This window comes from Gadus macrocephalus, chromosome 14 (genome assembly GCF_031168955.1).
Source record: "Gadus macrocephalus chromosome 14, ASM3116895v1".
In the NCBI taxonomy this organism is placed as follows: Eukaryota; Metazoa; Chordata; class Actinopteri; order Gadiformes; family Gadidae; genus Gadus; species Gadus macrocephalus.
In genome coordinates this window covers 12,666,790-12,692,843 of record NC_082395.1, presented here as the reverse complement: position 1 = coordinate 12,692,843, position 26,054 = coordinate 12,666,790, and the positions used below count along the sequence as shown (strand labels likewise).

Here is a 26,054-nt window from a genome sequence, read left to right as displayed (position 1 = left end):
CTCTCTCTCTCTCTCTCTCTCTCTCTCTCTCTCTCTCTCTCTCTCTCTCTCTCTCTCTCTCTCTCTCTCTCTCTCTCTCTCTCTCTCTCTCTCTCGTCTGGTGACTCTCGGCCCAGCAGTTCAATTTCCACATTCAAATGTAGCCATTTAATTAGTGTGAAGAGCTGCTCCGCTATCAGAGACGAGGACGGCCTGGTCTGACACTCCTATCTCGGAAGTCGAAAGGAATAAGAAAGAAAAAGAAAAAAGCAGTTAATCTTTTATACAGACTTGCAATAATATAGATATTTTTGTACTTTTACGTTGCATATCAATTCCATGTTTTTCTTTTGAAGACATTACGGCAAAGTCAACAGTCAGGAAGGGCAGGTAAACGGGACGATTAAGGCGAACAAAAATAGGCTGTGGTTAACCATGTTATAGTCTGTATTGTACATTAGTAAAAATGCACTTTGGTTCTACAGTTTAACAGCTTTATGAAAAAAGAAAAGAAAAAGTGCATTAACTTCTGATACATGCATATAGTCATGTTATCAAAGAACTTGAAATACAGTTAAATTAATAGTTTTATATAAAATATACATTTTCCATCGCCCTGTGCTTGCTGGTCGACTGTGGGCCATGACTTCAACTGGTTCAACGCATCAACGCCAGCGCGCTCCAAAACATTGTTCATGGAGATGTTCCCATCAAGACGGTGTCGCAACATACAGCTTGCTGTTGCAACATAAGTTATATCCCTCTCCCCTGCCCTGTTGTGCCCCCCTTTGTGCTGCAATCCTGGGGATTCACTGTGATTGGTCCTAGTTTCATTTGGGCGTGTCGAGTCATTAAACGGGAGCTTTTGTCATGTTTCAAACTCAGGGTGTCTGTTTGAACACCAGCAGGATGTGTAGACCAGTCAATATGAGAGCCAGGACAGGCGCACTCCGTCTTGCATGGGTGCTGGTACCGCTGCTCTCCGGGCCATGGTCCTTGCTGTCTGGTTGGGGGACACCCCGCAGGGTGCTGTCCACGTCTGGAGCCACTGAGGAGGGAGCACGTAGTAGGGTTAGAGCTTAAGAGGGACATCTTAAACACACATACACACCTAACACACATACACACACAGACACAAAGACACATAATGGGCAGACTAATGCGTGTCCCATAGAAGGGATTTTGAAAAACACAATTCAAAGCTTTGAAATAAGTCTAGAGAACAAACAGAAAATTAACCTTCAAGTTCTTATTTCCAGCTAAAGTTTTGCTGAAGTAATTTCTGAAAGTATGCCAGTTGCTGAACACCTTTTACCTGAATCAATGAAACATAAAGTAGTACAGCAGTTATCCTGTTCCACAGACTTCTCCTTCATCAGATGGAAAATTAAAATTGCTGTTGAATTAATTTTTATGATTGATAATTGAACACTTATAACTCCGACCAGAGCTTTATATGGAATTTGATATTACTATCAAATTGATACAATGACCTTATTCCTGAAAGGAACATTTTGGGATTGTTCAACCTTGACCCTTTATTCCTAGTTTTAATGTGGACAGACCAAAAAAATAGAAAAGAATGCGCTAATACCCAAAATGATGGGAAAATAGGGTTCAGGTTGTAATACAACAAAGTAATCCTTTAACGACTGATTGATAGTTTTCAATAGAATACAATCAATAGGATAGAATAGGATATCATTATTATCATTATTATTATTTGAATCAACATTCATTGTTTAGTTTTATAAAATGCAACATCACACATAAACAAAACAACATGAATGTATTTGACTTATAGGCAAGATTTTCGTCATAGATTTGTAGCTTTTAACCTGGCTTGCACTGATGTCTTCCTTATACATCGGGTATGTGACTGTGGCCTGAAGTTAGTTGTATATTGATCACTGCACGAGAGGTCCAAACACAGCCATTTGGAGAGAGCACACTATCTCGCTACAGGGTACCCTCAGAGCAGGGCTCTCTCGCTCTCTCTCACTCACTCACTCACTCTCTCACACACACACACACACACACACACACGTACACACACACACACAAATCAATTCACCTCACATAACTTCTAGGACCCTCCAGCCGTCCAACACTAAAACGAGCCTCCTGGCAACTTGTTAATGGAGAAGCACTTTAAATGTAGCGTCGGCTTCTTAAGTACAGTAATAATGTCACACCGGCGTGCCGTTAAAATTAATTACGCAAAGAAAATGGATTCCTCTAAAGTCAGAGGGACTCATCTAATATTTTAGAGCGTACTAATAGCAAACCACTCAATTCCTCGGTACCTTAGGGTCACACCAGATTAAAAGTTATACTACTATAAGAACCAGAGAATACATTGTGTTAAATCGTGGAAAAAAATCCAAAATCCATCCATCAATAAATTACCAGAAAGATATATCCACTAGGGATGGGCATAATTAATCGATGCTCGATAATTGATCGTTAAGAAATGCGTCGATCAATTTATATTGTTATCGATCAAAAGGACGTTGTGTTGCATACTGTGAGTCTTGAAGCATTTAATTGAATATAACCCTGCCTACTGGTGGAAAGTGAATGGAAGAAGGTTCCCCAGGCTGTCAAAGTTAGCGCGACAATACCTCTGCATCCCCGCAACTTCGGTCCCGTCAGAGCGGGTGTTTTCTGCTGCTGGACTGACAGTTACAAGGCTGCGTTCGCGTCTGACCCCCGAGCATGTTAACATGCTTATATTCCTAAACAAAAATATGTAGGCTGGAGTTACTGTATGCTATGGACAGTAGGGACAGTCACCACCGTATGTGAGTCGCTCTTTTCTTTCTTAATGTGTTGACTCTCGCTCCGCTTGGTGCCTCTTGGAGTCGTTACATTTTGCCAAAACTGTGATATTTTAGCAACAAGTCCAGCCTTATATATGTTCAATAAGGTATTGCTTTTAGATAGACTAGTTCATGCAATTGTTTGTAAATGGGTGGCTCATCTTTTTGTTGCGAGCCTTTTCCGCGCGCCGGCTGCAGGCATTATATGTCGGCCTTTTCCCCCCCTTTTTTTCATAACAGTTATACAGTTTAATGCCCACTTTTAGCCTACTGCCTTTGTTTGATTATTGTTGTCCGATAAGTTCGCTACTTATTGTAATTGGAATAGGCTACAGATTTAGTCTTGTTGAATCGTTTCCAAACCTTTAAGAGCGCCTGTAGGCGCATTGTTCGGACTTTACGAGCGCCGCATAGGCCTATAACCTATAATGCCTGTATTTATTATTTTAAAACTGTTAAACAGTTGTAGGTCTTCAAGTTAACTGTATTGTATTAATTTTGGCCCATACATTATTGTTGGAATAAAGATTTCATTGATAAAAACATTAGAAAAAAAACATAGAAAAAAGTTAATGATTAATCGATAATTGATCGATAACTCTAGCGATGCTCGATCAAGAAAATTTCTTCAAATGCCCATCCCTAATATCCACATACATCAAATTAATGCTGCATTTCACAAAATGTTCATCAAATTGAACTAGAGTGCAGAATATGATATGTTAAATCTGTAAAATCTATCACCAGAAAACCATCAAGGAAGGAATACATATGTGTTTATTCATTATCTTGAAGTTACTTCATTGTGCAGAATTTATATCAGACAAAAAATAATTCTGATTGTTTTCTGAAGTTTTACTGCCATGTTATGGATGTTTCAGTTCTTGGTGAATACCTAGTCCGACCCAATGCGTTGCCTTCAACAGTCTTGCTCCCTCTCATCCGTTTGCCAACAGCTTTGTGTAAGCAGCCAGCCTTCGGTCCATTGAGCTTACCATTCCGCCATTCAACCAATCTGCCCAATCACAGCTCAGGCTGCAACCAATTGTCCTGCCCAAATTGTTAGCACCTTCCTCGATACGCTCTTGTAAAAAAAAAAACATTGCCCACTATTGGACACTTTGGCATGAGCTGAGAGCATTAGCTCTTTGGCAGGACAGTGTAACAAAAAATAAAACTATGAAGCAAGTAGAAGCTGTCTTTAAGCCACTTTACTTAATCCCAGAGCACTTACAAAACTTCAGCTCGGTAAACTCAGATTCATGAGTGAAGTTGATATTTGTGTTGCCTTTTCATTTGGTTAGGATTCATACTGGACAGAATTTAATAACGCTTCCTAGTTACAATAATAATGGAGCAACATCAACTTTTTGCAGTCCTAGGTTATTTAAATTCCCTTCGGTGTTATTGCATATTAAAATAACCCCATATCCACCATTCGGTCACTGAATAATTAGCCTGGGTTTTTGTTCGTTACCACAAGCAATTGCATTATATAGTTGTCCAAACAAATGTCGATGAGTGCTTTCACCTCCTGAATACACCATGTCCGGCTGCGACACTTTTGAAAGTTCACGTATACTTGACGGAATAGTGTTATTTCCAGTTTCCAGCATAAGTGTACGTTCAAACCATAATGTAAATCCCCCATCCCACTGTACTCAGTGGGATGACATTAACATCTTCAGCAAACCAATCCAGGAGCGCACCTGGAAGAAGACCATGGTCTCCGTTTTCAATTCGACTGGAGTTTGCTTGTTTGGTCCACACCAGTTTGAATGAGCATTCACATCACCACCCAAACTAACAGTACAATGGAGGAAAAAGCTTTTGCACTGGTTGAAAAGTACCTATTACAAAAAAATATTGCAAAAAATTACGTCACAACACCTCCCTGTTTGTCAACACATATCTGATGAATGACAATGCCTTATATCCTTGACGCGGCTTTTATTCTGTAGATATGTAGATATTCACCTACAGTGGCACATTAACCTATGAGCATTATTATTTAATGTCATGGCACATAGGGCAGTCCCTGGAAAGAGAGATCCCTGCTGTTCTGCTTCTTCCTCTCCCCACTCCTCTTACTTTGACTTCTCCTTCTGCTCTGGGAGCAATATAGGGTTGCCAGGTGTCATTTCACAAACAAACAGCCCCAGAACATCTTAAAAAACATCTTTACACAATTTGTTTCTGTTTGGGGGGTCTTGCACACACACAGAGAGACAGAGAGAGACAGAGAGACAGAGAGACAGAGAGACAGAGAGAGAGAGAGAGAGAGAGAGAGAGAGAGAGAGAGAGAGAGAGAGAGAGAGGTATTCAATACGATTCACACAGAGTTGCAACAATGATGATCTATAATTTGCTAACTGCACCAGGAAGAGACATCTCGGAGCAGGACAAGGAGGTGGTGAGGTGGAGGTGATTTAGAAGGAGGTAAAAGAGGGGGAGATAGAAGGTAAATGGTGAGGGGGAGATGGTGGAGGAAGAAGAGAAGATGGAAGAATTAGGTGGAGGAGGAGATGGGCGCACCTGATTCATTAATTTGCTGTACTCACATGTTATTTATTCTAGATGTGTTCAGTGGTCTTCCTGCATGACATCTAACAATATTAAGAGGAAAACAGTTATTGGAAAAAGAAATCCTCATACCGGCATTTATCATTTATGATGACTATTATTATTATTATTATTCTGCATTCTACTAATACTATCTAAATTCCTTCCAATATTGTAATTGAGAGAATGTGTTTGGAGCCAAATGCTCGCTTTATTTTTTTGGTGAAAAGCAATTGGGTTCTGTGAGAGCCACATCACTAGGAGAGGCCAGGAGAGGCAGAAGAAGAGTAGAAGATCAGGAAGTGCATACAGAGGAGGAGGAGCAGCAGGAGGAGGAAGAGGAGCTGCTGAAGCTGGAAGAACTACAGGAGGTGTCTGAGATCTCAACAGGGGAACCAGGATGGAGCTGTTAGTGGATATCTAGTCCTCCACCAGAGGGTTTTAATAAACGCTCCGCTTTGAAGCAAGCAGAGCCATTTAGAAGCGTGTCATAAACTTCATTCAGACGAAAGTCCATCCGTTTGCACCGTTTGTTCTGTGGTTAATTAATAAATGCTTTTAATGCACCATGCATCACTCTTTTCTTTCGTTTCCTGGCATTGGTAATTATATAAAATAAAAAATGTTTTTTGCTGCTAAGCACATTACTAAATTATTATATTCAATATAAAACGTCAATATAAAAAAGTCTGTATTTTCTCTTTGTGAATATCAGATTGGAGCTAGTAAAAAGCATATTATAAACATAAAGAAAAGTGTTATACAAAGGTGTTTTACCCACTTAAACCATTATTCATAATTTCTAATTAAAGGTTGCTTTAGTATGTTTTAAAGGGCTCATTTGGTGGTATTGTATGCTAATTCTGAAGCTTTATCATAAAATTAAAAAAATACACACCAACAGAAGGTAAAAATGTAAATTTGACAAATGTTTATGCTGCTTTTCTCAGGGTGTTTTTTACCATGAATAAGATTTGTTAAGCAGCCTTAATCCATGTAGTCTTTTGTCTGTTTTCATTAATTCTCCTCACAAGAAGCTGAATTGGAACACGTATAGTATTCTACAAGCTGGGTGGAGGCACAGAGATGCATTCATACTGCCTTTGTTCCACGGAGCCTTTTACATTTGCTTTGCTGCACATACACGTTTTCATACGTTCTACACGTCAAAGACATTTCCAACCAAGCAAGACGAGGGCAGGGTAACCAGCAGTTAAGGATAACTCCTCAATCTGAGTCAATTCTGCAGTCACTTGTTCACCCTCAGTCATTTGTTTTCTCATTCTTCACTTCCTTTCATATCAATCAAGGGTATTACTTAATGGATAACATGCACACACACACGCACGCGTGCACACGCACACGCACACACAAACACAAAAAAACACACACGCACACACACACGCACGCACGCACACACCATCTACTTTTCAATCCAATGTTGTTCATGTCAATACAATATCAACCGTACATCAGTGCATTTATCATCCTCATCATTGCCTGCCATACAGTTTTTCGCCCTCTCTAGAGATAGCAATCTAGCGCTAGAATTCTTGAACACACTGTTGAGTGGTATGCTGCCATCATTTAAGCAATATCACACGAGAGGGAGTGCTGTTGTACTGAATATCAGCACGGCTATGATTCTGTCGTAGGTACGAGGACGTAGGCCGAGTGCCGAAGATGATCACAGCCGTCCTGATATTCAGATATTATAGATCTCTAGATTTGAAGCTGGAATGGCTTGGAATGAATATAATAAGGTGGAACTAAACACAACATAATCTACACAATGCCAATTACAACCAGCCCGGAGTTTAGCTCTAGTTGTAGTGCTTGAATGCTTCTGAGGACACGAGGGTCAAGATCGTAGATTTTATGATGTATGACACACATCTTAGGCCAGCATTGTAATATGGCAACAACAGCTTGCCATTTCATGGGTTGATGAAACCTGAGACATTATGCCAACCATCTTCTATTTCATTCTAATCACAGAAGTCGGCTGGAAGGAAATCTATAATATCAGTGTGATTCACCCAGTTCATTAGCTGCCACTTGACTTGAGATATTAGAGACATGTTGCAACATTTTCCTCACCCTCACACAATTATTCACAGTGAGCTTTTCATAGCTGCACGATCAACTAAGGAGGTAAATATACCTTGCTAGGCTTCATCTTTACTGAGTTTTATTTCCCAAATAACATGAGTCATAGGATGGTTCAAGCCAGTAGATTGAAGGACTCAAAGTCCTGTGTCTTTATCTTCGAGTCCAGCTGTCTGTGACAACAAATCTGAAAATCCAGGATAGGACTTCCACAGCGGTAAACAACTCAGAGTTGAATTCATTTCATAAATGTCTCCGATGTACACTGCCTTTCACTGAACCTAAACTATCTTATCTCTCTATTGTCTATGCATCATTCACATACTCTTGTGTGTGACAATGGGTCACACACAACCAGCAGTACCAAGAATGATATGAAAGCGTTGGCCTTGTTCAACCATTCTCCTGCTTATGTGTCTGAAATACTATGATGATGATGCACTACGCTGGTTCATTCCTAGCCTCGTGTTAAACAACGAGCCAAGCTCTAGCACACGCAATGATTCATTTGAGCTTGATGAAAGTGTATAGGAGAGTAACTTGTTCAATACCAGACCTACAGAAGATGCAGATTGTGGTTGCGAGAGAAGGAGAGATGCAATTTGTTAATCCCTGTGGGAAATTATTTCTCTCATTGAACCCAATCCTAACCTCTTGGGAGGCCACACATGTGCTGCCCATGAACCAACTGCAGTCGTAGTGCCGATGCCTCTGTTATGGGCACAAGTGTTATCTTCCATGTTTTGGACATGGTTGTCAAAAACGAGGGTGAAGCAGATTGCACAGGAGTCTCATGTGGCAGTTGCTGGAGGGGGTGGAGGGGGAGGATGTTTTCACAGGCATGGATTATTCAGACCCCTCTCCATAGGGGGCACTTCCTCAGAGAGAGCCGGAGGTTACCACCCAGGGCTTCCGGGGGAGGCGAGAACCCTACGCAAAACTCAAACATCTTGTGGTGGACTTCATTATTAATTCTAGCCGCAGGAGAGTAAGAAAAAGGTTGTGTTTTTACCACTAAAGGGTCTAGATTGGGACTTCAAATGAATGTAGATGGATTACTAACGCTTAAAAACATACAGTGCCAACCGAGATTTGAACTCAGGAGTAGATATTTTTGGATGTTTTGGTGGACCCCAGGAGCCAGACATCTTTCTTGGAATTCAAGAAACTTTGCTCAGGAACTCAGGGATCTGCAGAAGGGGTTTGTTTTGGGGGGATAGGAGATTGATTCTGATAGTGGACACTGAGAACCTTGACACTCTAGTGAGCTGTTTCATAAATTACACAACAGCGCACATTTGTACCTAGGTTGTGTTTAGTGCATCACAGAGTAAGTCTGCATGTTGACCTATTCTTTATTTGGATGACACAAACATGTCCTGGGAGCTGCCTCAGGAGGTGACACATCATCATGAAGGTGAATGGGCTTTTGAAGATATTGGATTACACTTGGTTTCACAATTACCTTCAGAAACACTCAGTGTGAAAGGACGCCAAGGTCTCTAGTGATTACGACAATGAGAAGTACAAAGAAAGTGCAGTTTCTTGTCCACTACCGTCTTTGTCTCCACCAAAAACACCTCCATCCCTGTACAATCTCATGCTGCTTCTCTCTGGCATATACATTTCTGTCAGACACCAAAACGGTCTGGCAGCAACGCAACGTGTCCTTTGCACAGACGGTGCTCAGAGGGTTTGTGTGTCATTGTGTAGAAATCTGTGGTCACTCTGGTCAGTGTAAAACCGAAATGCCACAAGCCAACCCTGCTTGTGAAACCTCAGGTTTTTGTCTCATGAAAACATTGCAAAATGACGGTTAGGAAAGACAGCTGTCCTCTCCGTCTAATACTGTCCACAACAGCACAATATATTTTTTTAATAAGTAATTAAGAAAGTTTGATTATTCACCTTCCCCAAACAGGTGACACAGTGTGCTTGAAAACAGTCATAAAATAAGATAATAAAGACACAGATACATAAACATACAAGGCAGAACCAACACAGTGCATACAAAATACTGTCTTTAAGCGAAATAACCAGAAGTGGAAAAAACATGACTGCAGGGCCTTTCCTCACCTTAAACAACTGGCTGCTGAACTCCTATTGACTATTGATATCTCCAGCAGACAAAACATGTAAATCATCTGCAGACATCTTTATGATATCTTATATCGCTGACCGCACAGACGACATGTACAGCTTGTGTATAGACATACAATTTTCTGGAGGCTACACCTAAATAAGGCTACACCTAAATAAGGGTGAAGACTACACCCTAAAGAAGGGTGGAGACTAGACTCTACAGGGATGTGGAGAATACACCCTACAGGAGGGTAGGGACTACTCCCTACAGGGGGTGACGGCTACACCCGATAGGAGGGTGGACACTACAGGAGGGTGGAGACTACACCCTACAGGGACGGGGAGACTACACCATACAGGCACGTGGAGACTACAGCCTACAGGGCATTACACGAGAATAAGAAGCTGCATGCGCACACACAGACAAAAAGATTCTCTCCCTCTCTCTCTCTCCTCTACCTCCTCTCTCCCTCACCCTCTCTGGTTCTCGCCCTCTTTCTCTCTCTGTCTAACACACACACACTTCCTCGCTTTCAGGGACACAAATACACACAGACACACACACAAACACACACACACTCACACCACACACACATATAAACAAACAGATAATTTCACTCTCTCTCTTGCACACGGACACACATTCACTCTTGATCACACCCACAGACCTCACATTCACACACATAGGATAATAATAAGACTGCCTCTTCTATTTGATCATAATCATGGCTCTAGCTGTTGTGAAAATGCTGCAGGTTCTGGAGAAAGTGAGTTTAGATCTACTGAGAATTGGCTCTATGGCAAATTCTCAGTATTTTCTCCCATGCTCGGTGTAATAAAGTATAAACAATCTGGAGATGTTGTCAGGTGGCACCCTAAGGAGGTAACCAATCACTGGCCTGTTTTCCAAATAGGCATACATATAATATATATAAATACAGTGGCAGTGGCACAGGAGGCGGTGGTTTGATCCCTGGCTCCCCCTCGCTAAGTATTGAGGGGTCCCTGAGAAAGCTGTCTATCCCTCATCCTAAATACTCTCGACAAGCTGCCTGTTGCCTTGGACAGTTTACCCCGCACTCGGTGTATGAATGTGTGTATGCCTGACGACATGGGCTCTGGGCGAATAATGAAAACATTTATGTTTTCTACGCCACCCAAACATCTATGCTACTTTTCCTGGGCCTCAATGGAAAACAATAGAATTACAATGGGGTACGTAATAATGTGATGGCGGATGTTATGGACATGGGTCTGCCGTGGTGAAACTAAAATGTTCGGAAGATGGAATACTAAAGGTGCATCTTATCTTCTTACCGTGTTGTTTCAAAATAACAAATCAAATTTCCAAAGGTCAATTTCAATGATAGGATACAATATATATACCGTAATATATAATTATTAAAGGAATGGATGAGTGTTTCAACCGCCAAAAGATAGAGGTTCTGCATAAACATGATAGTCAGTTCATTTTACATGTTGGATAAAAGTATAGGCAAAAGAAAATCAAAGGGAACCACCAGAAGAAAAACACCTCCCTTTCTTTATCGTCTCCCTAACTCCTCACTACCCCATTTACATACCTAATTGTTCTGCACTCATCTCCTTTCCCCCCTACCTCCCTCTTATCCCTCATCCACCCTAGCATTTTTTTCTCTCTATCTACTGTCCATCTCTCCCTTTATCACTCCATCTCTATAATACTCAATACTAACAGTACTCTCTCCCTCTCGCAGAGCGACTTGCTTCCAACCTTGTTTATTTCGTTCTCTCTCTCTCTTTCGCTCTCTCGCTTTCTCGCTCTCTCGCTGTCTGTCTCTCTCTATTTATCCCAGCAGATGGGCGCACATCATGTGTTTCCAGCTGCCTATGAGCAGTACTTACACATGTACCGCACCAGAACCCAGCAGCAGACTGAAAACCAGTACACCGTTTTTCAGCTTGCACCATGTGTGTGGATATATTAATACAGTCACAGTGAACAAAGGCAATTCAATTCCTTCTTTTCCAATTTTATCTTCCGCATACATATTTAAATGCATAATTCACTGAAGCACCAGCACACAATCTCTGCAATTCCATCTTTGGATGCCCAGAGGTGTTTTGATTTATAGTCGTCTAGCTCCTTCAGCCCCCCCTCCCCCCCATTCCTTCCTCCCCCCCCCCCCAACCCTTCCTCCCCCATCCTCCTCCGTCTCCTGCTCTAAACTGAACAGTCGTTCATATTGGCCATTAGATTGATGGCTCTTACACATTTTTCACGCTTTTTTATTGTCAAACCTTGTCCAAAATCGATTTCTCTATTTCAGATCCACTCAAGCTTGTGAAGAAGCCAGGGGCACAGAATAGGCTATCAAATAGTTCTTGCTTTTTTCCCCTTGTCCTTGTTATTGTCACTGAAAACACTGGGATGTATCGACAAGTACTACTTGTTTACAATAGGAACATCGATTCAGTCTGATTTTATGAGTATTTAATCTTAAACTTTTCAACACAAATTACAAGTATGTGCTCTTAGTGATAAAAAAAGAATCAACCCAATCACACTGCAGAGATATGCGGGAGTTGTCGTGCTGTGAGAGTGTTTAGCAATGATATCGAACAACGGCTTGGGTCGAACCTCGAAATAGGCTTTGAGCCAGAAGCGAGACAGCCTGACACAGATTCGGGCATATTTGGGCCAGAAAAGCAACTTTCTTGTCTGTTCCCTACGCTTAAATCATCTCATTCTGTGTATGTGGGCTAAGAGGAAGTGTTGGATAAAAATATTTGGCTGTTATTTGACCGTGGACATTAAGGATCTCAATCAATTTATTAAATCGTTCGTACGGTCATTTAATAAACTACTCTTTGTATGACAATGTTTCCTCTCGTCAGTGAAACGCTGTTAAAATGGTGCCCTGGCGCTGCACTAATATGATGTAGACGTTCAGGGTCATGATGAAGGTCTGTGAGGATTTAACCACGAGGGACACTCTTTAAATGCAGTGTTTTTCTGTAAAGTGCTGGAGTTGTCTTAGTGGAGTTTGCACGTGGAGAGCAGAGGACAAAGAAGGACGTTGAGGAGGACAAAGGACAGGACAATAGCGACCATGGCTGATCCGAAGGAGCCACAGCTGGCGCGGCGCGCACCACAGAGGACAAAGGCAGGTCTGGGAAAATGGGTTCCTATAGCCCCCAAATGAGTCGACGAAAAACAACGTTCGCCAAGGTTAGACAGAGAAGTGTTGGCCAAGTTCGCTTGTAAAGTCTCCAAGTGATTTACCCGGCTATTACAACAACAACAAAAACTCCCTCTTCACTGTTTGGAGTTCAGGACATTTAGGCGATGCCCCAAAGACTCTGAACATTTATCTCTCAACTGCATTTCTATGTGCAAACAAGAACAATCTAGATCTCCCCATCTTGAAACCATTAAACCCATGTTAGAGTAATGAGAGGTAATTCGACTAAAAATACATTGCTATCAGTGTGTGCTCACAGGCTTTTTTAATTATTCAAACAAAGAGACAGAAAAGGAATAAGTTAGTGATCTAAATCCAGTGTATTACAACATGAATGCTGTAAACATATTACATGTCATGGGCTCAAGCTCTTAATGAAATAATGAAACCTCTTTCTCGGGCATCAAAGGTGGATGTGTTTTAACTACTAATTGGCATCAACAGCTCAGCAGCATGTACTAAACGTACATCTCTTTGCTCATTGAATTTGCATAATGTATTAAGGTTTTCAGTTTGCCTTCGCCTCTCCTATTAACCTTCCATTAACCTCCTGATTAACACTGGAGCAAGCCGTTGTTTTTCTCTGGAACGCTATAGCCTAAGGCGGGGCCCAAACTCATCTGAACATCGGTGGGAATGCTCACGGGTGATTAGGCTGTGGATAGCTCAGCCCTTTTCCAGAAAACAGCCTCTTCATGTCTCACAGGGAGGACAAGATTTCAGAGAAACAAGTATGCAACGTTGATACTGCGCTTATTCTCGCTAGACACAGAGAAGAATGGGCTGGGATTCAGGATTCAGAATTAGCGTGGCTGACCTCCGCTCATGTTGGCTATTAACAAAACATTACAATTCTTTTCATTATTTGATCATGGGCAATGTTATAAATATTCATTACATGGGTCTTCTCAATGCTGTGGAACGCTCCGTTCACTTGCATGGGCCCTTCACAACTTCCGGCGGTGAATTATATTTGATAATTCACCGCTGCTAAGTATAATTGACCGCTTTCAAGGAAAACAAAGGATTTTTTGTCTCTAATGACGTCTTTGGTATCACTCCGCAAGTAGTCCGGTAACTTGTCTTCGGTTGCTAAGCGACTTCAACGTCTGTGGCAGACTATTTCTCTGCTGATCAACACTACGAACGCTGGTAACAAATAAATTGTAAAAAGACACACCATGTGAAGTTATTTTTTAGTTTTGGCTAGTAGCCGTGTAATAAGTGGGACAAGGTATAGAACGTCGCCAGTCATTATCGAAAATAAGCCCCTTCAGGGCAAAGCAATACACCTCCGCTGCGCGTTGGTGTCCTGTTCGCCCTGTCAGGGCTTATTTTCCCGATAATGACCGGCGTTCTATACATTATCCCCTACATAATTTGGTATTAATTTTTACTATTTGTCTTCATGTCAATGCCAAACTATTTTAGAATTTTATTAGAATATATTTGTGTATAGGGCTACCATGGATGACTCTTAAGTATATATTTAACACATTATCATGCTTCAAAAGCCTCACAAGCAAGTGTTGAGAAGCCAAGCAGCAGCTTTGAAATAAGCTCAATAACAGCTGCATTCCTTCTCGGGCAGAAAACTCAACTCAACTTATTGTTTGACTTTTTTCAGTTGATGCATTTTTAAAGTGGCCCAGGGTGTGCTGGACGCCAAGCCGCAGGCGGTATTAAATAAACATACGGCCAGTGTGTGCTTTGACAAGTGCAGCAAAATGAAAGAGTTGAAAGGGTAGGGGACCGACAGGAGCCCTTCCCGCCCCCCTGGGTCATGGAGTCGTGGAATGATCCATCGGCCCTTTAACAGCAACATGCTTTATCCAATCGCCATGCAAGGCACAGCTGTGGGAAGTCAAAACAATACTAGGAGGACAATCATCCCAAAGCCCGGCTTAGCGGCGGCGTGAAGTGTTCTTATATGGGGCTGGAGCTCCACTCAAACATGACTTCACACTAGGATTCAGGGCTCCACCGCAAAAAGGGGAATTTGAAAGAATACTTGGGGATTATTTGTTGAACAGTTGTAACTTGATTTTATCTTTCTTTTGAAAGCCGTAGAAAGGATGTTTGGATGTTAAATTGATGAAGGGATGGATAAATTCATGGGTGGATAGATGTTATGTGGAGGGATAAATGGATGGATGGATAAATGAATTAATTATTCTCATTCAGTGAGAAACACTTGATCTCTTCCAGGGTCGGCACTACCCTTCAGCAATTACGGTATATTAAATCTTAAACTAAACCTATTCTGAGAGTTCACATTGATCCTGAAGAAACATTCAACAATTCAATACCTTTAGGGCTCAGATTTCCTGGAACAATTACCAGCGATACAATCATTTCAAAGATTTCTTTGTCTTAATTAATTGTTAGTGTGTTTCGCAGGCTTCGGTTGAGTCTCTGAACATGCCGTCTGTACGGCTGCTTCCGGGCATTAGTGAGCATGCTGTTTTAGACCAGCATTTCTTAAAGGTCAGGACCCAAAGTGTTGGAAAAAACTAAAGCTGGAAAGATCACGGGACCACGAGAACTGTTATGAGCCTACGTAAAAGCAGATGACCCTGCGAGATTCACTGTCCTCTTAATGAACAGCCTTTGTTATTCAGATTATATTTCAAATATTCACAAACTCTATCTCGATTAGACTCATAACCAGATATACTAAAAGCGGAAACCAATTCACATCAAAAGGCAGAGCTAATCTATGTTAAAATGTTTTAAAAACATGGCTTTGTGAATGTGTGCTAGAATGTGTGTGTGTGTGTGTGTGTGTGTGTGTGTGTGTGTGTGTGTGTGTGTGTGTGTGTGTGTGTGTGTGTGTGTGTGTGTGTGTGTGTGTGTGTGTGTGTGTGTGTGTGTGTGTGTGTGTGTGCGTGCGTGCGTGCGTGCGTGCGTGCGTGTGTGCATGTGTGTGGGCAGAACCCCATCTGCGCCTAAGTGTTCTCACAGCAGTGTTTTGGGTTAGGCAGGCTCTCCCTGTGGTTTACACACTCTGTCATCCATTAAGTAGCTCCCCATCAGGGAGGAGGGATCTTTGCTCCTCTCTTGGGGCTTAAGAGGATCCCCCAGGCTCCAGACTCTAAGTCCCGGTCACTACCCTTGAACAACCCCACCCCACCCAGCCTGCAGGTACGGCCGGCTAAAAGGGGTTTTATCTGTCAGTCTGCAGGGCTTAACGCTAAATATTCTGTTGAAGTGTAGCTCAAGTGTAGGAGTGGCTTCAAATTTTAGAGAGCAGGATAAAGACCAGGCATTAATTGACTGATCTCAAAGGTAATCAATTCTCACGTATAAAGAAATGGAATGCAAAAAACAATAAATATGAATTGCCTTGTGAAGCGAGTTAGTGTGGGAGTCTCGTACCTTACAACATCAGAAGATACTTTGTCATCAAACAGCGAAGCATACTGAAAGACAAAATGCTGTCATGCCAAATAACACCAATAGCTGTTAAATTGTCTGCATAAACTGTGCATAGATCAAGCAAACTCATGCACATCTAATCAGCTTTTTGCAGTGATGGCTGCATATAGATTTATTCATGAAAAGAACATTTACTATTGTTGAAGGTTTGTTGAACCATGCTAAAACATTGCACTGTGATCCTTTACCACTGGGCATATTTTAATAGGAAACATATCTGTTCCCATGGTTACTGAGAGGACTGCGGCGGAAACACTTCTGCTCGGGTTAGGATGCTCGGACCAAACAGCAGGGGTATTAAGGCTGGCCCAGCAAGGGTACAAAGTAACACAGATTGGGCCAGAATCAAAAACTTTGTACAACACTGTGCAGAATTTAGAAATCACACAATTAACTAATCACATATTGCAATCGACATTCAGTCCACATTATGGGACAATAAAAAAAATTGTACAGTATGCTTTTTGCTGTAATGAGGCATTACGGTATATCCGGGTATTTAGAAATTATACACAGTATGTTGCAAGAGAGTGATGACGTTCGGTTATATTCATGAGATGGTGATGTTTGACTAGGTACCAACCACGTCTGTCCAAGGGGATGCTGAGATAGAGGCAAACATAACTTCAATCCTTGGTAAATCATTGCCTTGTAATACTTTACTCAACCCCCATGGGGTTAGTTCAAATACATGCCAGGACAGCGATATAACACAGCCTAACAACAAAAAGGAAAAGCTATTTCTCAGAATAAGCCAGGCTGTTCATCCATTTGTTTTTAATTGTGTATAATTATCTGATAGGTTGGTATCTTTAATAATGATGTTGTTTTGACTTGCGCTGTGATGTTTTGTTGAATTATTTTAATCACAGAATGCAATAGGTAGGTTATATGCATTGTGGAGGGCCAAGATGCCCAAGATCCTCCACAATAAGAAGGAGAAGAGGGTATCCGAACCACGGACAACACCTTTCCCTCAAAGAGACAAACTGGGAGAAGTTGAGACCATCAGTATTATCCAGTTCAACTGCTGCATGATTGGCAATAGAGAACACCTGCCAGCCATTAGGCTACAAGCCAGTTAGCCATGTACAAGACAGAACGAACATATCCCCCGTTAAGAAATCAGAAGAAGAGAGACATCCTCTAGTCATCTATCCAGCCTCCAGTTTACCCCTGAAGACCTCACAGGAAACCCTCCCCGGTCCAGGAAGAATTTAAGATGGATTTACACCCTTCCATTTACCACCGTTTTGAATAAAACCCTGTTACTTTTCCCTCACAAACTGTCTGTCCTCCCCCAGGATTTGTATTTGCTGTCCTCCTTGCATTTACAAAGCTCTGTATCAGAAACTTTGACCTTACATTATTGTCTTCAGCAGAAGAATACAGAATATTACACACTTTCCTTTACACTTGACTGAGGTCCAATGGCAACCCCTCACTTAGAAAACATTTAGATGCATTACATGTTACATATTATAATTTTGAATTCAATGTACCAAAGCTTGATCTAAACAAAGCAGTTGAAGGTCAAGGTTGGGCAACAGAGTAATTGCTTCTTAAGTTTGGCCATATCTGCAGGTCCATATGTGTCTCTACTCTCATGTGTTCCCCGCAATTACTTCTTAATCATAAATCATTAATTCTCCATAGACCAAAACTCCCGCATTGCCAACCTCAGCAGGGCCGGAGGTATGGCTACAACAAAGATATTAAAGGTTTAAATAAGCATTCCAGTTGACAGTATTGCGATAAGAACATAGGCTTATCAAAATATGAAGATAGACCTTAGAAAGGCTACATTTATAAATAGGCAGTTTGATTTGACTAGACTACACTAGGCTATGAATGTGATTTGATATCGAAAGACATGTGTTTGCAGCCGTTATAATCATTTTTATAATAGCCATTATAGCCCAATAAAACGATAAGAACATTACCGTTTCTTGATAATGATGGTTTACAAAGCTTGGGCCTCACTTACAATTCTGAAACACTCATTTTTTTTTAAAAACTAGACCAACCAAAATTGGCTAGCTGGTTTAGGTTATAACATCTAAATTCTAAAGAAATATTCTGTGAACAGCCATTACGATAATACTGAAATTTAAGATACAGAATTGATTTCATGCAAAGTAAATATATTTAAGGATTTCTAATCCAAGGAATAACGTAAATAGAATCAGCGTTACTATAATAAAACACAATTCTTGAATAGCAACCCAAAATAAGTATTCAAGAGAATGAAATTAATTCAAGCCAATAAAATAAATAAAATGTATAACTTGCAACTAATTATTTGTGTAATCGTTGAAATAATTTTTTCATTTTTGATAATATGTCCTTTAGTTTTCAGTTCCTTCCGCTTCCTTCCTACTGACTTGGATGCACCCAATGACCAACGTTGTTCAGCACAGAAAGTGTGAGTTTCGGTTTTGGTGACGTCACAGTCTTCTTCTCTTAATTTTTATGGATAATTATTGACTGATGATTCTGATTATTTCAGAATTATATTAGTACTTTTTTGTTCATCTTAGAATGTTATTCTGACTAGTAAATTTGTCAAGCTCATCTTGTTGCATTCAAAACAATCTGCTCTGTTTTTAAACTGTTCTAGTATTATATTGTTCTCTTTTAATAAACTTGTGTGATTCTGATGAGCATGGTTTACTTTGTGGATTGTGCCACACAACAAAAATATTTAAAAAAGCTTTAAAATGATTTTGTTAAGATTCTTGCACTGGAAATCCTGGTTTGGTTTGGCCAACGATAACACCTCCTTTCCTCAGGCAATTTTTGCACTATTCTCCCTGATTTGTAATATATTTTGGCAATCTGAAGTACTGCAAATGCTTTTCCTGGTTCAACCGATAGGTTAGCCGAAAAAACGGCAATATTTGAGCAACAATAACCAGGAATAGTTACTAGTTCAGTTATGTTGTTAACGTTCAGTATCTCAGAAATAGTCCACATCCGGATTGATGACAGGCTGTGTCTTTAATTGCCTCCTCCATTTTGTTTGAGACGGCTACTGTCGATCCAGTAACCCACTGAATCTTTAACGTAGTCATAAAAATATTGCCACATATAACTTTATATTGAGATGACTTCTTCTAACTACAAAAAGCAGTTTATTAGCCATACGATTTTATTCAAGTGCCAGCCTGCCACCTCCATATGCACATCATCTCCGTTCAGCCCACTGATGTGTCGGTATCTGCTGTGGCAACAAGCATCATCGGGTCCTACAGCAAGAATCTATGGAAGAAGGCCGCTTATTTCCTATCTATTCATAATCCTATGGCCCATATGTATGGAAGCAAATCTGTCTCATCAGATTTTGAAAATAAAAAGCCATTGAATTTTAAGTTTTAACTCTTTAGAATTTCAACAAATCATTTTCCCCTTTATTTTTCAGTGTTAAAAAATTCAATATCAAATATACAACGCTAAAAAATTTAACTTAAAAAGGTTCAACATGCCAAAGTCCACAGTGAATCTCGCAGGGTCATCTGCTTTTACGTAGGCTCATAACAGTTCTCGTGGTCCCATGATCTTTCCAGCTTTAGTTTTTTCAAACACTTTGGGTCCTGACCTTTAAGAAATGCTGGTCCAAAATTCAATGTATGAAATTCAGTGTTAACATTCGGGGACCCAAGGTAGAGCAATCGATCCTAGATGCTAGATCGCGGTCAAGCAAGGAGAGCGGGAATAAGAGCGTCCCTCGCTGGTTCTTTCTTTCTTGATATAAACGTTAATTCTACACACACATACAGCATTTTACACATAGCCTATAATAGGGAATGCTCAAAGATAAATCAACGTCATTAAACACTGACTTTAGCTTTTTATGGGGAGAGAAGCAACGGTGGTGGACCTTACTAAACGCCCTATCCATTGTATCGGTCTGTAAAATGCTAATCAAATCAATTGTATTTATTGAGCACATTTAATAACAAGGCGAGGGGGGGAGGGATCTTATGTTTTATTTATGTTTTTGTTATAATGCACACTTATTTTAGTTTTTTTACTGCAGTATGAAATAAACGGTGAACTAATGCCTGTATCATATGTGGAGTGTGTGTGTGATTGCAGTGACTTGGCTGGATTTGAATGCAGCGTAAGGTGTAATAGTAGTGTATTAATGAGCCCAATATATTAGGGCACCATTTTGTTGTGTTGCTGAGGCGATCTGAAGCCCGCTCCCCACTGTGGAACGGGAACGCAGAGCCGAGTGGCAACTGAAGCGGCAGCAGCCTGTAGTTCCAGTGGAAGCACGGCGTGCCTCGGGAAGAAGTGCCCGACAGCAACCTGCTTTTAATTGTTCATCCTCATATGTATCATGCCACTCGGTGCGGAATACTGTTGGCTCTGTGAGCTCGTTGCACTCTCGTTATGCCACCACAGGGCACATCAACCGTTTTCGTTACGTGGCTCCAGCCACTTAGCGTGCGCCCAGTGTCACAAAACGAATACCCCCAATCCGAGTGATCGATGACTATACAAACGTTACGTTTTAAGCTTGTGCATGTTTCCTCACGTGAATGACTTCAAGCCCGTCTACGCTTCAAATGCGTGCATGTTGCAGAAAATGTGCAACAGCGCCCCCTTGGGTTACACTTTCCGGTAGGTCACAGAATTCAGTGTATTTCATACATTGAATTTTGCCGCTGACTTTGGCATGTTGAATTAGGGGAAGTTGAAAATATTTAAGTAAAATTTTTTAGCGTTGAATATTTCATATATAATTTTATAACATTGAAAAATAAAAGTAAAAATTATTTGATGAAAGTTTAAAGAGTTAAACTCAGAGGCAAAAAATTCAGTGCTTAAAATTCAATGGCTTTTTATTTTCAAAATCCGATGAGACAGATTTACCTCCATACATAAGACTTTAAACCCAGCAAGACTTCTTTAAGTAAAGTAATTACATATTAGGCACACAGCATTGTATGCCAGACAATGGCAACAGCGTTGTGATGTTAACCGCGGGGACCATAGGGAAATTAGGAAGGTAAACAACAAGAAGACGCTACTGTCAATGCGCGACCAAATAGGAATTTCTGCCTTTTTTTAGTGAGCCGGATCATTTGGATCAGCTCACCAACAAGAGCCTGCTTTTTTGGCTCCCAAATGGCTCTTCATATTACTACTTATGCCTTTTATAATTCAGCCAAATGTAGCCCATTCTGACTTATGATTAGTTTGTGTAGGCCAATATCACCTAAATTATTCAATACATCCTTTATACTGAAGTATTCAAAAGCAAAAATTATCAATAAATTGCTGCAGCCGATTGTTTTCATTGCATTTACAAAAAAACGTCAAAATCAGAATTCCCAAACCGGCAAGTGTCGGCAACATCTTTGTCATTAAACGTTGTCAAGGTAATATGTGCTTTCGTGAAGTGCTGTCCCAACCCCATATATAGCTATCTGAGCCCATGTGGCCTCACACACTCACTCACTTAGCACCTGAGGTCAATTAAGTCTGTGAGTCCTTAGTCCTCATGGCTCACTTTGGGATTGGGCCATTGACTATTATCCAAAGATGCTCCGCTTTTAATGAGTTTTTCCCCAAATAAATTGCAACATGCCGACATATACCGTATACCCCATTGAAATATCAGAAAGGTATGAAAAATAGATACCGCCCTAGCCGATTGTGAAGTCAAACCCAAATGCACTCTGCCCCTGGATACGATCCCGTCGAAAAGGTTTTATGGGGTTCACCTCAACAATAACAACTTCTCCCAGATGACAGCAGCTAGGTTAGAATGTGACAGGAAGAAGGACTGGGAAGGTCCGGTGAGAATCTGTCAACACTCGATCCTACACAACGGGCCTTGGCCCTAGTCTGCTGCTCGTCGTCTCATCCAGTATTCATGATTTACCTCCAGCTTTCGCCTCCTCCTTCACATCCTTACACGCAACACAGGAAGCATTCGAAAACAGAGGACAGGACAGATTGAGGGCCGTCGGAAGCAAAGCCATGTCACTACAGGTTCAGTTGATGATGGTTTGTGGGCGTTGGCCAATGAACTGCTGTCAAAGCCTTGTTTCTTTTGGCATTTCACCATCAGCCTGCTCAGTCCTTGCCCACGTCGATGAAGATCTAAGCAAAGAGCTCTTTTTCAATCCTCCAACCTCAATTATTCAACAAAGTATGAACACCTTGGTTGCATTGGGAAACGCAGCATATCCGACAAAGGGTTGTTTTACGCATCAGCAAGGAATTGCATTCATTTTAGATTCCGATCCGGCCTATTTAAACTGGGCTAGAGGTAACCACATGTCAATCATGCCGCACCAGGCTCAATGCTAAGGAGTCACTGTGCTTTAGCAGCTCCTTCTGAAAGAGTCCCAAGCCTCTGCTGGCTTTTCAAATCTACAGGGGACTTTATTTTCCTGCCGCATTCATCCTTGTTGCTCAGGCTACTGCTGCATCCTATCAGCCTTCGATGAGCCTAATGCACGTTATCCTGTTAGCACACCACTGACACACCGTCCTGCTTCTACCTCTCACGCACCCATTTTTAAACATTAACACTCTATGAAGATTGGGTGTATTATTTAGGGGGTTAGGTGTGTGGCTAATTTTTGGCTTGACTAGTACAAATACATTATTCGTAAAAACAAAAATCACATTATTCAAACTGATTTAGGTAACTGTCGATGGCCACAATATAAACCCATTGCATTTGCTACATGACTCTGATTTCACTAACAAGTCCTTTTATTTAGAGCCTTCATTCGAGAGCTAGCGCGACAAATTCCTGGTGTGACAGCTGGATCACCCCTGCAACCTATGCATCAAAATAAAGCTTAGAACCTGTCGTTTTTAGGTGTAAGCGTTTCATTTGGGGTGTGTGATGATGATCCAAAATGATCCACGTGTGGATTATTGTGTGTTATTATGTGACAACTCAAGCTGTGCTCTGTCGTCCCGCACAGTGCGTGTCCCCCGCAGGGCATGTCCCCCACAAAAAATACACGCCCACCCAAGTGGTGTCATAACCCAAGGGGTGTCATTCCCAGGTGGCTGCAGTCCGCCTGTGGGTGTCCACGATGAGTGTTGCCTATTAATGGTTAAATTAATGGTGTGGCCTGTAGGGGGGTCGGTAAGTCCGCCCGTCACTCCCAATCGCTTGGGTTCAACACTCAAAGCAAGGTAGCTGGAAATCCCACGTCAGCTGATATAGGCTAGAGTATTAGGGTTATTTAAATATCTACCGCGATGTTATATGCGCTGAATAATACTTTCTCTACTAATACTCGGGGTCAGCAACAACCAAAACCGGTCCTGCCATTTACGTGTTTTTTTTAGTACTAAAATAAACCTGCTTTAAAATATTTAGTTGGTTTCCATTTCCATTTCACTTCCGTCCTGATTTATTGGGAATCATGGAGGGCCTTTTTTCTACAATTAGCAATTCTGGTTTAGGACTATTGCGTTTGCAATCAAGACATAATTTTGTGAAGGTTACAAAATACAACATTTGCCCTTGATTTAACGTTCAGTATAAACCACACCCAGTCTTTTACCCAGATATAGATATAGAGATGGAGTAAATAGTTTGTTGAATAGATACAGATAATGATGTCTCTGTATACCTCTACTCTTTATTTACCTTTCAGGACGACGCATGGTTTGGAAGGATAGTCAAGGTGTAGCTCCCCCTCCCCATCTCCCCCTCCACCTTCCCGCTAAGAGTTGAGCAGGTGATCTTGCGGAGGTGGGCCTACTTGGTGTCATTTTTCCTGCCTAGCTCCCCTGTCAGCCGGCCCCAGAACATTGGCCCTGTTACGCTAAATAAATGTCCATCGTTGCCCAGCGCTCGCCGGCAGCGTTATTAAACTGCCTACCTGTGTTATGATGATAGATCTCCTGCAAACTTCAGACCCCCAGCATCCTGGCCTACTCATACATGCTGAACAGAGAAGGATTGGTCTGCATGGACAGCCAGGTATAAGGGGATGAATCTCCGGATCTTGATGTGAATATATAAAGGCTTTCTGCCAAGGTTACCAGCAGCATAAACAGGTTGTGATGCATCATTGCAAGGTTTCCACAAAACAAAATGAGAAATACCATCTACATCATCCTATAACACCTGGGAAGATTGTGTTTTACCCAACAATTTTGTGGAGTGGAAAATTGAATTTTGAAGGGATCCAATTTCATTGAAGATTTTGACATCAAAACCCTCGAATTATCATCAGAGCAGTACTCAAAGAGCATATTTAATCAAAGTAAAATTTGAAAATAATAAGTCTAATTGCAAATACCTTTCAAATTGTATTACACATGACACCCATAAATCAACATCGTCAATCACAAAATTATTTTATATTCTTAATATTTAATAATAACCTTGAATAAAAATACCGCAACAGTGTTCCAACCAACACAAAAACAAAGGACGACCAAAGAAATATCGAAGAACTGCACTTCCAATTAATAACCAACCACTTGCTTAAAACACTTCCCACAGCTCCATTCAAATTGGAAGCTGCAACCCTGCAGTCCAACCTATGATATGTCCACAATATAGCAACGTACTGACAGACTCCAGAGAAGCCAAATCCGCCTCCCCAAGCCACAATCCCAATCATGTCTCCAAGCCAATTTCCCAGAAGGCCTTTGTGACAGGTCTATAGACGGCGGCCGGTGATAATGGATGGATCTAATGGTCAAGCCTGTACCGCACATTAGGATTCTGGTCGATTGTACGTATCGCACACAGCCACCACTGCCAGCAATCAATGCAGGACTAATGTGCGAAAAAGGAGTAAGTTGAATGTCAGTGTTGCTGATCAATAACTATTCATTTCCAGCAACCACATTTCCACAAATAAGACATTTAATATTGTGTGATTGGATAATTACCATGCGCCAATTAAGGTTGGGTGACACCCTAACGATGGATGGCAGGGTGGGGAGACAGGAGAAGGCTGGGGGATAAGCAAACGGAGACACGCTCCAGACGCTGATCGACGTGCTGGAGATGGATCTGGATGTGGCACGCGAACCCGACACCAGTCAAATAATCCCTGGTCAACCTCCACAGCGGCATAGATAATGGCTGTCCACCTCTCCTTCTCCATGCAACTGAATGAATTCACACACTTCATGGGCTTCGTTGCATTTGCTGTAATTTATCCTTTAAAATCTGCTAAAATGGTAAATGTATGCTTAAAGCATAGTGTGTTGTATTTATGTATGACAGTTGCATATTTATTACAAGAAAACAAACACGTTTGTTTTGTCCAGATCCTGTCTTGGCACAATCAAGGCTCTATTTGGCAAAGACAACTATGTGTAAGGGTTTGAGTCAATCTGCTGTTCAGAATATTTGAGGTTGGAGTTAAGCAAGCATTATGTTCTCACATGATGAAACACATCTCAAATATCTTCCATTCAAGCTGGCTTGAATGGAACCATTAGTATGAAACAGTTTTCGGTATCTGCCTTAATTTTCCTTAGCTGGGATTCAACTCCCTCCATGGGATCCGTGGAACTTTGTTGTGGTTGGTATTGGTCAGGTGATGCTCACTATATATGGCTGCTCTCATGGTGCCATCTCCACGCATAAATCAATACCGCAGTAGAGGTCATGGCTGACACCTCACGCTGCTGGCCCCCCAGACACCATGCCATGTGAAAGACACTGTGACGCAACGCGCTGCTTTGCCTATTTGGCTGCTGCTTGTGGGAGTTTACAACGTCACCGATGGAAGTGCAGGAGCTGTTCTCACTCAATGTTGATTGTCCAATCAAATAGCCAAACAATTTCCAGACAACAAATTAATTTGCAGGAAGTTAACTAAAGGTA

The 26,054-nt window shown here is 41.3% G+C and overlaps 1 protein-coding gene and 1 long non-coding RNA gene across 3 annotated transcripts in view; both read right to left on the bottom strand.

Moving 5' to 3' along the window:
• Positions 1-247: 247 nt before the first annotated feature.
• The window catches only part of LOC132471863 (glypican-5-like), a 121,707-nt gene continuing 95,900 nt past the window's right edge, over positions 248-26,054 (bottom strand). For both annotated transcript variants that reach the window (XM_060071186.1, XM_060071187.1), the window contains one exon: positions 248-1,027. In XM_060071186.1, coding sequence (XP_059927169.1) covers positions 861-1,027 — 167 coding nt within the window. In that variant the 3' untranslated portion in view covers positions 248-860. The remainder of the gene's footprint in view (positions 1,028-26,054) is intronic.
• Positions 15,554-20,447, bottom strand: LOC132472067 (uncharacterized). Its single transcript, XR_009528975.1, has 2 exons — positions 17,449-20,447; positions 15,554-17,055 (listed from the first exon to the last, which is right to left on the bottom strand). It is a non-coding gene; the product is annotated as an uncharacterized LOC132472067 (long non-coding RNA).